This window comes from Zeus faber (genome assembly GCF_960531495.2).
Source record: "Zeus faber genome assembly, chromosome: 9".
NCBI classification, from domain to species: domain Eukaryota; kingdom Metazoa; phylum Chordata; class Actinopteri; order Zeiformes; family Zeidae; genus Zeus; species Zeus faber.
Window position 1 is genome coordinate 6600118 of NC_137197.1, and position 16460 is coordinate 6616577.

At 43.8% G+C, this 16460-nt stretch overlaps 1 protein-coding gene across 1 annotated transcript in view; it reads right to left on the reverse strand.

Moving 5' to 3' along the window:
* LOC307234586 (calcium-binding protein 8-like) overlaps positions 1-16460 on the reverse strand; it is a gene marked incomplete at both ends in the record, with an annotated part of 59467 nt that overhangs the window by 18890 nt on the left and 24117 nt on the right. Inside the window, 2 exons of the mRNA XM_080006388.1 lie at positions 8829-8941; positions 13618-13761. Coding sequence (XP_079862514.1) covers positions 8829-8941; positions 13618-13761 — 257 coding nt within the window. The remainder of the gene's footprint in view (positions 1-8828; positions 8942-13617; positions 13762-16460) is intronic.

Below are 16460 nucleotides of genomic sequence, written 5' to 3' on the forward strand. Positions count from 1 at the left end.
AGACATAAATTGGGCGTTCAGTGGAAGGATAAGGAAACCGTTACTAGTGCAAAGCCTTAATCTCTGTGTCTAAATGAGGCGGCTATTATTGCTGCATTTAAATTCCTAGTGTTTTGGAGCTCGGAAACAATCAGCCCAGTAATGCATTTAGCATTTAAGACCATTTGCATCTCAAGTTTTATAAAGATCCATTTAGCCAGAGAAAAGCACTTATCGTACCATTTTTTGGGATTGAGAGTGGGAGGTCCACTAACCTTTATGACTGTTATTGCTTATTCACACGGAAGGAGGGCAAGGAGCGAACCAGAGGAAGGGAGGTGCGCTAATTTGAAATTATTTTCAACTAACTCTGCTGCATTTCACCAACAGTCAAGCTCAATTATTTGCAATGCATTCAGCCATTGTATGATGCAAAAAATGATAACTGTGAATTTCCTGTAACCTCCATGTAGAAATTATGATGGGAAATTTGAAATCCTGCTTATTGAGAATGAAAATATGTTTATAAGAGATGATCCTTCAACATACAACAAATGGAAAAACAACTTAAGCTGCTTTCACACATGCACTGCAATCCTGAAATGATCTGGACGTTACTTGTATGTCCGAATGCAAATGTCCGAATCAGTTGGACCGGGCATTAACCAGACTTTACTCAGCAAGCACCCTCGTACAAAGTCAGTGTAATGTCCGATTGAGCGGTATGTGTGAACACAGCCGGTCATTGTGCGAATGACCGGCTGTGAGTTCACAGCGAGCATGTGAGCTTGTCACGTGTTGACGACGTCACTATCATGCCACTCGCTGAGGTCGAAGAAGGGTTATTTACCTTCGTGCATGGAGCATAGCTGCTTCCTACTGCTTTTCATGATATTCCTTTCAGCCCTTTCGTTTATATTGTGGCAACGTCCAAATACATGGAGTATCAACGCGAAAAAAGTCAAAATTACTGATAAGTCGAAAGCCTTGTCTTCCATCTTGGGTGCTCCTCCGCCGCGTCGTGCGTCTTGTCCTGCCTCCTGCATGCTCTACGCAGGCTCCGCCCCTCGTCTAAACCAAACTGAGTATTTCCAGTAGGTTGTGAACGCATCTGACACGGACAATCTCCAGTTGCGCGCTACATGTGTGAAAGGGCATTGGACATTGTCCGGAGTTCATGTGTAAAAGCAGCTTCAGAGAGAATAATGCATTGTCTGGGCAATTCTATCCAGTGTACTAGAGTATGTGAGTAAAGTGAGTAAAAGCAATGGCATACTAGACATGCAAGACATACTGATGTATTGTGGGATTCCCTTGCCAGTTTGTCCAGTGTTTGCATTCCATGATATTTCATCAGTTGTATGCGATCGAAAATGCTCACTTACTAACGTGGCATGCTAAATAGCACGCTTGAATGTGATTTTGGACACAGTATAGGACTCAAAACAAAGGATTAAAAGGCAATCAAAATGTCCTTGGAATATTTTGCGAAAGAGGAAAAAAAAATCTGTCAAATCAGCCAGTACAGTACGAGCACATCCTCTGTGCAATAGACTTCCGCTCTACAAGTCCGAAAACAAATCATGATCTCTGTCTTGGTCACACTCCAGTTCTTTAATAAACACTCGGTAAATTCATAAGTTTACTTTTATTTAATAAATCAAAAGTGATGCTGATGAAGCAACTGCGATCTTCAGGTATTTTAATCACCTGCAGTAATGCCACTCAACCAAACAGAGTCTGTCCAGCCTCTGAGAACCAAACCCGTTGCTGACAGTGTTTGTGCTGTTGCCTCGTTACTGCAATTTCAGAGGTTGTGCTTTTCCGCCTCCGCATCCTACCCAACTCCACCAGTATCGAGTCCCACCTCGATCCCCTCCCCACCAGTATCAGGTCCCACCGTCCACCCCCTCTACACCAGCATCAGTTCCCACCTCGACCCCCTCTCCACCAGGATCAGGCCTCACCCAGCTTTAGCAGAAAGGACATCAAGCTGCCACACCACCAGCTGCAGAACTCCACAGAAAAATGGCCCCACTCAGAAGACCAATTGTATGCACTCTGGTGTAGCACACATAGCATTATGCTGTCAATGACGAGCACAAATTATGGCTGATGGAATGACTCAGAATCTGCATAAATGAATTATGTCAGTCAAATCCAATTTGGCTGTTCAATGAGAATATTCGACTATTCAGTGGGGGGCACGGAGGAGCCGACACACGGTATTAAACGGGTCCCGGGGCTAAATTATTAAAGACCGTAGTATCGATAAGCTCCAGCGTTACCTGTACTGTACTGTTAATGGTATTGGGGAAACAAAGACAATTGATTTTCTTTTTATTTAGGCTGTGTAACCCGTTTCTAACTTGCAATAAGATTAAGATATTCATCTAAGAAGCATTTACGCTATTATCGAAAGAGACATCTCTCTCTCTCTCTCTCTCTCTCTCTCTCTCTCTCTCTCTCTCTCTATCGCCATAATGGAGATATGTGCGAGGGGGGCGGGGCCGACTCCTTCTACCTGGCTCTCACACACACACACACACACACACACACACACACACACACACACACACACACACACACACACACACACACACACACACACACACACACAGACACACACACACACACACACACACACACAAACACACACACACACACACACACAGAGACCCTGCTCTGAATGGCACGGTGAGCGCAGATTGCGCCCCGATCGCCCCCCTCTCCATGCTTAATGCGCAGAAAATAAATCAGTGTTAATTCTGCTCTCAATTTTAGTTTTTCTCTTAAAAATTAAATAAGAACCAGTAAGAGTACCATTAAAGTAACGGATTGATAAGCAGTATCAGAAAGAGTAGCAGTACGGTTAAGATCTCAAATAAACCCATCCCTACTCGTGCCCCGTTCCTCCGTTCGCCATCCCCACACCGTTTTTAGGAGTTTTATTTGGAGGAACGGGGCACGGCGATCGGGGCACACGGAGAGCCGCGTTCTTGTCCGTATATTTATGATTCCCCTTGTTTATAATTCCTCACTGAAATATTATCCCTATGCATTTCGGAAGCTTCTATCTGTTTTATCCTGTTATTGGTATACACACTGAGTTTCCAAATGATGATTCGACTCATGGACTGGAGGCAGCCCTAGCTGGGTGACAGAGGCCCCGTACTCGCCGAGAAAGTCCCACTGCATGTGGACATAAAGGACGAAGAGAGAACTTTTCTGTCTTTGCCGTCCCTCAAACTTACCTAGTCCTTGGATTTATTTGCTGTAAAGGACGTTTAGAAGCCAGAGAAGACGCAGAGAGGCCCTCACCCCAGCCCCCGCACCCACCTTGCTTAGCACATTGCATGGTGTGAAGTGAAAAGACTGGGAATGGAGTCGGCCTGTGAAGAGGACATGTGGCAGAAACCATGGTGACGCTGAAGCTTCCTGACAACATGAAAGCGTTTTGTCATTGGCAGAACAAATGAGGAACATGGCGCAGACACACCAGGAGTCGCCCTGCCGTGTTTCGGCGGGTTGGAGCAGGAGAAAACTGAGGAAATAGCACCAAAGACGGGAGTATTTAAATGGTAATTACTGGCGAACATAAACCCAACCTCATAAGAAGAAATGGCCCCGTGCCTGCCCACCGCTCATCATCAGGGGGTGGGGTGGGGTGGGGCATTTAATGCTGCCGATGATTCTCAATAAACAACAAAAAAAAGTTTGCAGTTGTTCAATTACACGGTCATATGCCTCCAAGTAGGATAATTACGAACATTAACAAATTGCACGAGAGTAGGAAGGTGAGTGTGCGACAGAGAGTGAATCATAATCCAATCACTCCAGCTGGTTGGGATGCGACACTTTGCCTGACATTAGCAGAATGAGGGAGAGGGAGAGCAGGGAGGGAGAGAGAGAGAGAGAGAGAAAGAGAGAGGGGGGATGGGGATAGAGATTGAGAGAGAGAAAGATAGGGCGAGAGAGAGGGAGAGAGATGGGGAGAAAGAGAAAGAGAGCGAGAGAGAAAGATAGGGGAGAGAGAGAGAAAGATGGGGGAGAAAGAGAGAGAAAGATGGGAAGAAAGAGAGAGAGAGGGAGCGAGAGAGAGAGAAAGATGGGGGAGAGAGAGAGGAGAAAGATGGGGAGAGAGAGAAAGAGAGAGAGGGGGGGGGTGGGGATAGAGATTGAGAGAGAGAAAGATAGGGGGAGAGAGAGAGAGAAAGATGGGGAGAAAGAGAAAGAGAGCGAGAGAGAAAGATGGGGGAGAGAGAGAGAAAGATGGGGTAGAAAGAGAGAGAAAGACGGGAAGAAAGAGAGAGAGAGGGAGCGAGAGAGAGAGAGAGAGAAAGATGGGGGAGAGAGAGAGAGAGGAGAAAGATGGGGAGAGAGAGAAAGAGAGAGAGAGAGAGGATTTGATGGCTCTAAGGGAACGACTACAGCAGAGCATCTGCTGTGGTCCCTGAAAGGTCGTGAATAAGTGAGCAGGGGTCTGGTGGTGTCAGCGTCCCACTGAGAGAAGGCGCCGCCGATGGAGATCAACTCGGACACAGCACACTGGAGAGGATGAATACTTAATGACACAGTGGTCCGAAAAATCAGTCAAGGGGAGGGGGGACGTTTACGAAACACAGTCCCAATGCTTTGACAAGCAGAGTTAAATCAGAGTTCCAGTCTGATGTCCCCCAGCTCCATGCTCTGGGCTGTTGTTGTGTTGTTGTGTGCGTGTCGTGATTCATGTTTTATGCATCAGGTTGACGATTCAAATTTATTCCGATTTCACCCGAGCTGTTGGGGAGAATTTATCAGTCATGAAGCCAGGGAGGTTTGTGATATTGTCCAACGACTTTGAGCGTTTCGATCTCACTGTTCGGTGTCTGTTTTATTTATTTTTTCATTATGTGTCAGGCTACCGCAAACCAAATAAAACCAATAGCAGTTACTGACTGCCATTTCAATCAAACACACTTTTTATAGCAGCTCGACTTTTCTCTCAACATTGAGTTCAGATAAACCATTTGACTAATTTTGCCATTATTGAAAACAATGTGGCTACATAGAAATCGCTTGTGTAAAGTGTGTTCTTTATCTCTAATCAGGGCCCTAATTGCAGCACTGAACAATGGAATGTCCATAAGCTTGATCTGACACAATGATCATGCCTGGTACACACCCAAGGACTTTTAGATAGTTACGGTAGTGAGTCCTTAATAATAAGAATTCCAAATGTTTCTTATATGAATCCCGACTCCACATAGAAGATGGTGGAACTGAGAAACTTGATAGGGAGTGTGTAGGACTTCAAGGACTACAGCTCTGCAAAAAACAGCTTTTTTTTTTTTTTTTTTTTATGCATCCAATAGTTGCTCTGGCTTGTTCCAAGTACTTCAAATTCTGCTGATGAGTTTCTCAAAGCTCCATTCTGGGTCAAAGATTTTTCATGTCTACATATTTGATACACCGCTCCATTTGCCCTCCAAAACAAAGACATTAAGATCAAGACAAAGTCCCCAAATTATCTGTAGACGGAACAGATGTTGGATGAATATTTGGAGGATAAGATATATATAATTCTTTCTCTCACTGAAATGAACTGTAGCTGAGTTCCCATGTCTGTTCTGATTTATGTTTTCTGCAGGATTATGAAACTTGTGCATGAATTACTTTGCTCATAGCAGATCAATTGTTGCACGGGCCTTCAAGCTTTCAAGTGTTTTTATCCTTTATGTGGATGTGAGGTGTTGGTTTCATGAAGCCAAAGAGGTGTTTTCTTTTAGAACATTGCTTTTTTACATGATGAAAAGCATTAATGATAAAAAATAAAGAAACGGGAAAGAGAGGAAATGAAGATAAAGTATCCAACCGGACTGAGAACTTGCGAAAACTTATTCCAAGAACAGTTAAGGTTATTGATTATTCCCGCTCACTGGATTGATTGAGTCTGTGCTAAACTGGGCCCGACCTCGGCATTACTCCAAACGTCGCCTCCCTCCAAAACACATTACATAACTTGGGTTTGCAATAATGTGTTTAAAGAAAGGACCAAGGGAAATACTTTGCTTCCATGACTCAAGAAGCAATTTCCTGTTACACCACATTAATGGTAAAAACGTCCTGATAAACAGTCGCTTCAGAACAAGCTCTCAAATGGGCCGGGCCGTTCGGTGAATACCGAAGGTCTAAAGACAAGTGAGTCACAAGGCGTTGCCCACGAACAAAGAAAACATCAAAATAAAACTGGAAGCCAAGTTGAAGCAACTTTGCTTGAATATTGTAATGATGACTGAGGTTAACACAGTCCTCCTCCCATTGCAGAGCGTATAGACATAATTCATACAACGGATCAGATATTTTCTGCGAGTGCCGGGATCTAACTATTCACAATACAAATCCTCTAATGTAGGGCTGGGTAATAATTTGATATTTTCCTTTATCTACAGCGGTGGAAAAAGTAGTCATATCCTAAACTTCAATAAACAGCAGATTTCTAGAAGAAAACACGGCGCCAGTGTTGGATTCACCATCCTCCTCCGGTCAAAACAGGGCTTGACAATCAGGATGGTGCCGGACACTGCAGGACAGTTGGTTGATCACTTGCCCAATCGGAAAGAGATCTGAAATATCCACTGGGGGTTTTACGAGAAAATTTTGCGTTATATCGTACTTAACATTACCATAGAGTTGAACAAGATTAACCTCAGCTGCGTGCTTCAAAGTCGGATTTTCAATACATAATCAGAAACTGTGCCAAGTTCCTTTTATTCCGCCAATTATTCCATGTCATCCAGTCCTCCCCTCACGTATGGACAGGCAATCTGTCCCCGTCTTCCCATACCATCCGCTCTGCAGCAGCCAAACGGCGCTGGCAGAGTCTGTGCTCCGTCCTGCTCGTGTCTAAGCTTCCTCCAGAGAGCGAGTCCTGCGCTCCAGCCTGCCAGAGAGCGTCCGGGTCAGGGTGGCGACTCCACGTGGGAGCCAAGTCTTGCCAATTTTGGCTTTCATCACCAAATGTACCTCGTTCTCTCTGGCTCCGACTGCTACCTACTCCTGTTCCCGCTCCGTTCCCTCAGTCTAATTTGATTATGCTCTTTCTAGAGTGCTGCAGGGATGAGGTATTTTTGTAGGCCAACCCGGAACTTAGCATCGCCCTGGTTCCCTCGACAAAAAAAAACACGGGGAAGTAAAAATCAAACGTTAGGCTCTAAAGGAACAACACCACGGTCACATGACCACAACGTCACCACCACTAAGCTTTCAACTTGGAATTTGATTTTGTGCGCTGACCTCTTCGACAAAAGCCTGGAGAGTTTAGTTAGAATAGTTTGCAAGAGCACAAGTATAAACACAACTCGAGGCTGTGAAGGCGGAGCGGTGAGCGGATGACTCTCTGTGTTCAGTGTGATGACGTTTAACGTCCCCGCCAACCTCCATAGTCTCATTTAGACACTTGTCAGCAGCCGCCTTGATTAAGAAACTTAAAAGCTTCAACATTCACGAGCGGAGTATTTACTGACATAGTTTGTCGTAGGACAAAAGAAAACGTGAAAACCTCCTAAGCTTGTGTCAAACGCAGACCTTATTTCAGGCGTCGAACCATAAACCCATTCAAAAAAACCCATTGACTTCGGGACGAGGCCGGAAGCGCAGAAATGCAAACTCATTTCCGGGTTTTAGGACTCATTCCTGCAGCACTCCCCTGATAAGTCACTCAGTCAGTGTTTTTCCCCAATTCAAGAAATTTCATCTCTTATTGTTGTTGGTACTTCCTGTTTTTAAAGCCATAACTCTTTCCTGGTGGTCTAGTGATCTAAAGGTTGCTGGTTCGATCCCAGGCTCCTCCTGCTAGCATGCTGTAGTGTCCTTGAGCAAGACAATTAACCCCTAATTGCTCCTGATGGCTGCGTCCGTCGGTGTTTGAACAATTGTAAGTCGCTTTGGATAAAAGCGTCTGCTAAATGTAATGTAATGTTTATGCTGCCTGGCATTTTGTAAGCTTTGTACCAAAATGTAAAATTTCTCAGAAATTCATAACAAAATAAAAAGCAGTTATAGTAGATTTCCTTGCCTGGATGGGGTTAAGACTAGGAGATGCTGTTGATTTCTATGTGAAATGTGGGTTTGTAATGTGGGCTACATAAATAAACTTGACTAGTAGTAGCTATATTACCTTCACTGAATGATATGAGATATGCATGCATATACAGTGTATCTGTATATTGTGTATACATGTATTAAGGATGCAACGGTACAATGGGCTCACAGTTTTGGGGCCGCAGTAACGGTACGGTATCTTTATATTTAAGAAAAACATTTTTTTTTTAGGTTAAAAAGTGTAAAAAATGTTATTTACATAGATTTCAGAGCCTATATCACCAGCTGTACTCAGCAGTCACCATATCACACATAGGACATCACACTGCATCTACACTACCCACGGCCTTCAGAACCAAAGTACCACTTATAGAAAATGGTGATTTGGTACAAAAAAAAATGGCTGATTGTTTATCTCCAGGACCCACAAACACACGGTCAATACAGAAGTAATACCCTCAAATGTGAACCGCTCTCCAAAGACCACTTGAGGAAGTGCTACAGAGCCGAAACAAATAAAAACCGAAAAGGGACGTCATAGATCACTCTAGATGGGCTCCATTGATTCCTTTCAGCTACAAGATATTGATTCATTTCAGTCATATGCCCTTTCAGGTAACAGAGTCCCCGTTTAGGGAGCTGTGGAATCATTAAACTGTTGACTAATCGAGAACAAGTCTTTCCCTCCACCTGCAGCATAAATTGCAAGTCGTGCAATGGCATCAAACCCAAAAGAGTAAAGGTATTTTCGGAGAAAGGCACTTTACCTGCCAGAATATGGTGTCTATCGTGCTACCCAGAAAGCCTTCTCTCGTCTCAGAGGACAGGAGCTTCGGTCCAAGGATTGTCATGAACTCCTCGAAGTCGACCTGCCCGTCACCTGTCAAAGAAAAACAGTTTAAGCTGAAGGACTCACAGCAGTTGTCAAGCCATGTGTTGAAACTTCATTGGTATTGTGATGACTGAAAGGATTTGATCGAAAGTGCTCTTTGGTAAAACATGTTGTCAGCATTTGTGAATATTTTTGTAAAAAAAATAAAATAAATACACCCTTTCTAGAATGCTCTCTAAATGGCAATGCTATAATTAGTGAGTTGAGACTGAGAGCGAGTTGAATAAGATGAATGATCATGCAAGGGTCAAAGTCAAAGTTTAGAGACTTTTACTGGGGCGGTTGAAACGCATGCGTGGAAAGTCAAATAAAATACATAAATTCGACGCAATCCAAGCCGGTGAGGGTTGCAAACGCTTCCCTAAGGCGTTGATGCACGATGATACATGAAATTCGAGCGACGTTTCACTTCAACTAAAATCCAGAATATGTTCCTGTCTACAATCTGGGCTGCAATACAATACAAGTGAGTACTGGCTCACTAAAAAGTGGATTATATTCATAATGTCAATAAGACAAATCAGCACTTAGAGCTATCAATATTGTTCCCGTTCAGTTGTTCCTGCTGCCACTACTGCTTAAATACTTAGCAGGGAACTTGCTGACAGCTGTCAAAGTCACTGCCAGTAGACGAGTAAAGCAACTCTTTCATTACACAAAGCAGCCCCGAGCAAATTCTCACTAATGAACCACGGCTTCATATTGATTCGGCTGTCTGGAGGTGAATATGCGTTTCCTGGGAGTGCATACAGCGACCACGTTGGTTGGTGATGCAACTTATAGTATACTTCCGATTTTTAGGACATCTTTGTGATGTATTTCTAGATCATTAAATTTTTTGAGTTTTTGACTGGTGGTTGTGTTGTGGATGTATTAGGCTGTTAAGTCTATTTTCTCGTGTTATGACCGCGTGTCTGATAACCGTATAACTGTACAGACTATTACCACACTGAATGCAGTACTGCACAGGGATCAGGAAATGGTAGAAATTCTGACACAGAATTCCCAAATATATTCGGTGTTTCTCTAGAAATAGAGAATACAGGCTTCTTAATTTAGGTTTAATGCAGTACAGAATGGAGATTTCTTCTGACAAATACCTGCCGTTTAAATGCCACTGTCCCCATCTAGAGACATTACACACCCATTCTTCAATGTTTTAAAATCACTGCTAATTCTACCAGACATTTGTACGTCTTGTATATACGCTTGTTAACTTCCCATTTTTTTAGCTCTTTACCATGTCTTGCCACTGTAAAGTTGCTTGAATTGGGATTTAGGAGATGGGGGGAGCCTAATTAAAATTTTTGCAAGCCTTCATGATTGGTCAAACAACAGCAAAAATCATCATGTATCATGGTGCATATTGGGCTTGGAGGAATCCCGTTTGATTATCAGCTCACGTACTGAGAATATCCTTTTATCACACAATAGTGGCACAACAAACACTGAGCTGCAGCTGATGGAACTTTGGCCGCTCTGACAATGCAAATTTCATGGGAGTCCTTAAAAGTTATCCAATTCTTTTCTTATTTTCCTTGCTCCTTTGCTGTCCTACACCCTTTCCATTCCCTCCTCATCCCCTGTCCTGGCAGGTCACGCCGGGACCTTGTCCGGGTGAATGCAGCGAGGCGGGCGTGGCAGCTCGATCCGGGGCTGTTCACCCTCCATCAGCCGCGTTGACAGGGGTGAGGAGCGCCACGGTACTGGCACTGTCCCCTGTGATGCCATCGATTGTCCCGCTACCCAAGCGTATGCGGGGAGGCGAGGCCTGGGGACGGGAAAGTGCTGAGCGCAAAGAATTATGGGTAGATGGATGGATGGATAGAAGGAGAGAGAGATGGATGAGAGTGGGTGGTGGTGAAAAGGTATGCTTGTCCTTAAGTAATTTACTCCCATGTTGAGTTTTCACATTTGTTTTTGAACAAACATGAAAAAAGGTAAACAAAAATGAAAAAAAAGATGAGTGACTTTATTTCTGCAAAATTACTTTTAGGAGTTTTCTCGGAATAAATACATACAAAGCACACCAGTGCCCTAAATTAAGAAAAAACTAGTACAAGGCTGATCATGGTCAATGCAAATGAGAAATAAAAAGCAGATATTGATCTTTGTATGTTTTGACGTAGGTCATACACCTCAGCACACATCGTCAAGGATACCGGCCGAGCGTAAAGGAGGGAGGAGGAAGACGGAGGTTGGCACTGAGAGACGATGGCTGCCACAGTGCTGGAACCCCCAACAAAGAACTATCATGCTCACACTACTCTGTGAAGGGCATTCAGAGGTCCATCACAATCTGATGGATCGTCTTGACAACGGAGGAAATGACGAAAATAACCCCGTCTCCATCTCAAACTGATCAGCTGCTGCGGCCTGGGATCGATGGCTCTAAGTGCGGGTCCGGACCGGGCGGCCGCCTGCCCGTCACGAATACAGTCATCAGCATGGCCTGCCATTCATCCGGTGAAGCTTCCCCCCTTTGAAGCCTTGTTCTTTTGATCACAGCTATTTATTATTGTGCCTATATGCACATGAATATGATGAGAAGAGGATTTGTGAAAGTGCCTGCCAGCACGGCCGTAACGAGGGAGGAGAGAGATGCAGCAGTAACAGGAGCAGCAACAGGAACAGCAAGCCCTTTGACTCAATGTCTTTGTTCATTTATCTTTTGAAAGACAGCGACTAAAGAACAAACAATCCAAAATCATAGATGAGAGTTTAGCTCTCATTTAGCCTCGTGCGAGCCCACAAATCAATCTGGACAAGGAATAAGCTGTCAGACCACCAGATATACAAACAATATATTAACCTGATTGAATTTAAGCAGCTTTTCCGCCATGTTGTGTTTTCAAATCAATACTTATCAACCAAATTAGGTCCTTTTTGATTTCTTCCATGTCTCTGCACCGTTTCCCCACTGTCAACAAATTATTTCTTTCTTTCCCCTTCCACAAAATAATTCACTTTAACTTTTCGTCATCTATATAAAGCTATATAAAAATAGAATTTACTCACCTCATTGTGGATTTTTAAAAAGAAAAGACTAGAAACCAGTATTTTATAGGACAAAGGATACGATAAATACTGTATTGTGTAAGAATTCCACGTACTGTGTGTACTTTGAGCAATGAAAATCTGAACACCGCTCCAATATTGGGTCAATTTAAAAGATACTGATGCCAATCCCTTGGTTTGACTCCAAACGATCGAAAAATAAGATTAAGGTTAACAAAATACTGGAGTTTTCCAGTATTCCAAGGCTAAGAACACAAACTGCCCACTACACCTGCTTCAGTTCCAGCCTGAAAAATAGTTATCCTATTGTACAACCGTAAACGTTCATTTTTTTTTTTGATATTTGGAAGACAGACAGCCCGGTAATGTAAACTCAAAGAAAACCAAACTCCACTTCGGAATTAGACGCCCAGGAAATAATCAGCGCGGCGACCTTTCTAAAAGCAGCTGAACTCCTATATCCAGCGGCGGGACTTGGCCCTCGGGCACAAGGGACGACGCTCTCCTCAGAACGGAATGGAAATGAGTCAGTGGAGGAAAAAGGAAACACGCCTTGCCTTCCGATACTTCTCCTTAACCGAAAAAAAAAAAAAGCTAAGTAAGCTAAGTATATGTCTGTGATAGAAAAAACATTTTTTCCACTGATCTCACACTGTGTCATATTTGCATAATACATATTGTGACTGCCGTCGAATACAGTTTTGAAATACTCTGCAACACTGTTAGGTAACAGCGGTCACAGTCTCCAAACCCCGACTGCAGCACATGCTGTTCCTTCAACATAATGGTGCGTTTTTGGTTCACTGCCACTGACGTTGTTCTCTCAGTGCAGATGCAAAGTTAAAAAGGTCAGTCGCAAATATCTTCGTGGTAAACTTCAGCTGGCCTACGTCCTCCGTCGGTTTTCGAGAAGAATGTGGCGCAAGAGGCCGCCACCGCAACCGCCTGTCGTCACCTTTGTACCGATTGGCTGAGCCCATTCTGGAACATTGTGTAAAGCGACATTAAGTAGATCAGCACAGCTCAGCGGTGTGTGAGCGATGTGCATCTCCCCTGCGATCCCCCCGCGATCATCTCATCTGTGGTGAACTCTCAGCGCCCCTTGCCTCACGCCTTCTCTTCTCGCCGGGCCGGAAAACAACGATACGTGCATGGAAACGCTCGCTCTTCACGCCCCGGGGCTCAACCTGCGCCGCGCCGGCGGTGGGATCATTCACTTCTTCCTCGTCGTGTTTTTTTTTTTTTTTTTTTTTGTGGACTGGGTACGTTCAGCGGAACAACGCAAACAAGCCACCAATGCGTGCACGGATGGTTAATGTACAGTATTACGCACGTGGAACGTATGCCTCCGCAGAGGACGAGGACAATTAGGGCCATCTAGTGTGAATGGCAGCGTGTGCCTCAACAACATGTGTACATCAACAACAGAAATGTTCTACAAACGAGGTGCATGGCAGAACACGGTGTGCTTGTGTATTTATGGACATTCACCTCTGTTTCTGCGTTTGAATGCATTGCCCTGTCAACGTGATTGAGTTTGTGTTCCGTGTGTGTGTGTGTGTGTGTGTGCGTGTGTGTGTGTGGCAGTATTAATACGCGTATTCACTGTGCATGTGTGAGTGTGCGCGCACGCCAGCGTGACTCACCGTCCATGTCTAGTCTCTGCATGATGATAGCCAGCTCCACCTCGCTCGGCATGTACCCCAGGGAGCGCATGGCCATGCCCAGCTCCTGCTTGGAGATGAACCCGTTTCCGTCCCGGTCCAGCACCCTAAACGCCTCTCGGATTTCTGCCAAGACACACAGGAAGCGGTCTCAGCATCCCTTACACAATGTTCTCTCAACCAACCAAAATCAGCCCCTTAAACAGTGATTCTCAACCTTATTTTTCCACATGAAAGACCCTGAATTTGACATGCATTAGACCGTAAGACTGTTCCCATATCTAAGCAGATTTTTTTATTGCGAGATATGATTTAGTGTCTATACTTTAGTTAGGGTGATAACAGTGAAACTGGAACACAAACCACCATTATTGCACATTGGCTGATGGTGCCAACATCTTGAGAATTAAATAATGGTGAAGTTGAACAAATAATCTTGCTTGGGACACACTGGAACCTCTGGAATGACCGCTGTGTGTCCCCAGATCCCACACTAAGGCACCTTCCTAAAACACAGCATATGTACATCCTTGTCTGTATTTATCTCGGCGCTAGTGTGTTTTTGAGCCCTCCTCTCCTCTTTATAACAGCCTACACCCATGTCCTTCCTCTATCTTTACGTCGCGGGACTTACCTTGGCATTCACCCCTCTGATCATAAATATACTCCTAACCGCCATTCGATTCATCTTACTTTTTGCTAAATGTCTCGGGCACGTCGCCCTTTTCTCTCTCATTAATCATCCTTCACACCTCCCTCCCTCCCTCCCTCCCTCCCTGCCTCCCTCATTGTCGGACCAGGTTTGGGCTGTGCATGTGATTGGTCTTGCTCCGCTGCCTCTGGGTAACGAGATTGAGCCCAGTCATCAATTCATTCCCTCCACCTGCAGTCACATGCGCTCCCTTCCCGCGCCGCAGTCTATCCCATGTGCCGCCCTGTTCCCTGACCTCCATCCATCCACCGTCCAACCGTTTCCTCTGTTTGTTTTCCAGGTATATTGCCATTTTGATCATTTATCCAATGCTATAATACTTTTATTACAACTAAAATATAATAATAATGTGAATAATAGTAACAATAACTATGCATGAGCATTTCATTTTACGAATGAGGAAACATTCTATGTTTACCAGTCAGTATTGGTCCCATAAACTTTGAGAGCTTACCAGTCCTGTGATCTGGTAACTGGATATGTAGTATCGAGCTGAATTAAAGGTGTTGGGTATCCAGGCAATTTCAATAATAATTTTTGGGATATGAAAACAGAGATATGCAGTCTCCTTCTACTCTCACAGTGGAGAGTCTGATAATAGTACGGTGCTGAGGGTTTCTGCTTCAAATAATTAACATTCCAAATGCATACACAGGACACACACAATAATTTTTAGTATTGTACTGTATAGTTTATTATGTTCTTTCATTTTATTCTATGAATATGTTCTACAGGATGTGATGTAACAATAACAATTATTACAGAATTTGTTTTCATATAACACACTGCCATTGGAGGTCTTACAATTTTTCCACTGCATTCCAGGTCTTTGCAGCCCCAAAAAAATAGTAGAATTGAAATGCAGGTTCCAATAATGCCTGGTTTCCTGCCAGAGAGGCTGTTAGATTAGTCAAACGTACAAATCTCAGCCATATTTTACCATTGCATTTGGCCGGTGGCTCGTGTTTATTTTCCACCCTGCGTGGGATCAATCTAATTTCCCTAAGAGGGCATCTGTGTCCATTCTGATTAGACCAACTCAACTCCTTTTTAAACGTGCTTTTTTACTCATGTTGCAAACCACGTGTGAAACGACAGGTTTGGCGCTGCGAGCGAGAACTGATCGAATGTATGGACACGGAGGGGTGTGAAGGTAGTACATGCGTAGTGTGTCCGTCTGAGTTTTTATATGTGTGCATGTGCATTTCTGGTCTTCACGCAGAATTGCTATCCTTCCAAACATAATTTGACTTTACAGGTATCCTTCGCGGTGTATTTGCTGAGTGTGTAATAGGCTTGGGGTGTTTGCAAAATTCCAATCCAAGTGACTTTATCGAGGGGGTGGTGCATGCGCGCATTGTATTGTAATGCGGCAAATGCGGTCTCCACGTTACAGAAGTGCAGGATTTATTATTTACAAGTAAAGTATTTACACAAAAACATGCAGCTTTTACTAAATTAAGTCCCATAGCAACGGAAAGCAACAGGGAGACTTGCACAGGTTTTCTTTTGGAACGGGACGGAACGGTTCCAAAAGAAAAACCTGTGCTCAAAACTTAACTCAATTGTGTTTACAATTTTCCCTTTCATACATAGGAAACAAACACAAATAAATAGATCTAAAATAAAAACACACGCATGAGAGTCAGGAAACGACGCACCGCTGTCCGGAGGAAACATTAAAGAAACTCTGCTCCAATTCTCTGAGGTAGGGTTGCGTTTTCCATTTTCCATACAAGTAAGAAACTAAGGAAACAAAATAAATTGAAACCTTTTTATTTTGTATTGCTACATTATAATCACAATATTTGCATTTAGAGAGGGGAAGTGAGGTCCGATCACAAGTGGTTACAGCTCTGAGCGGAAAGGGCAAGAGCCTCTGCTACCCTCCCCCCGTCCCTCCACTTCAGTTTCAAAACACGGGAAATTGCACTGACTGTACACCTGGCGGCTTAAAAAATAAAATAAAAAATGGTCTGGCATCAATGTCAATCGCAATCAATGGAGTTGATCGTGTTTGACGATTTAATCGTAAATCTGCCCAAGCCTCGTGAGTAACAAAAACCTTTATAGAAGCTCCTTCCCTGTCACTATAGTGACAAACAGGCCTCTC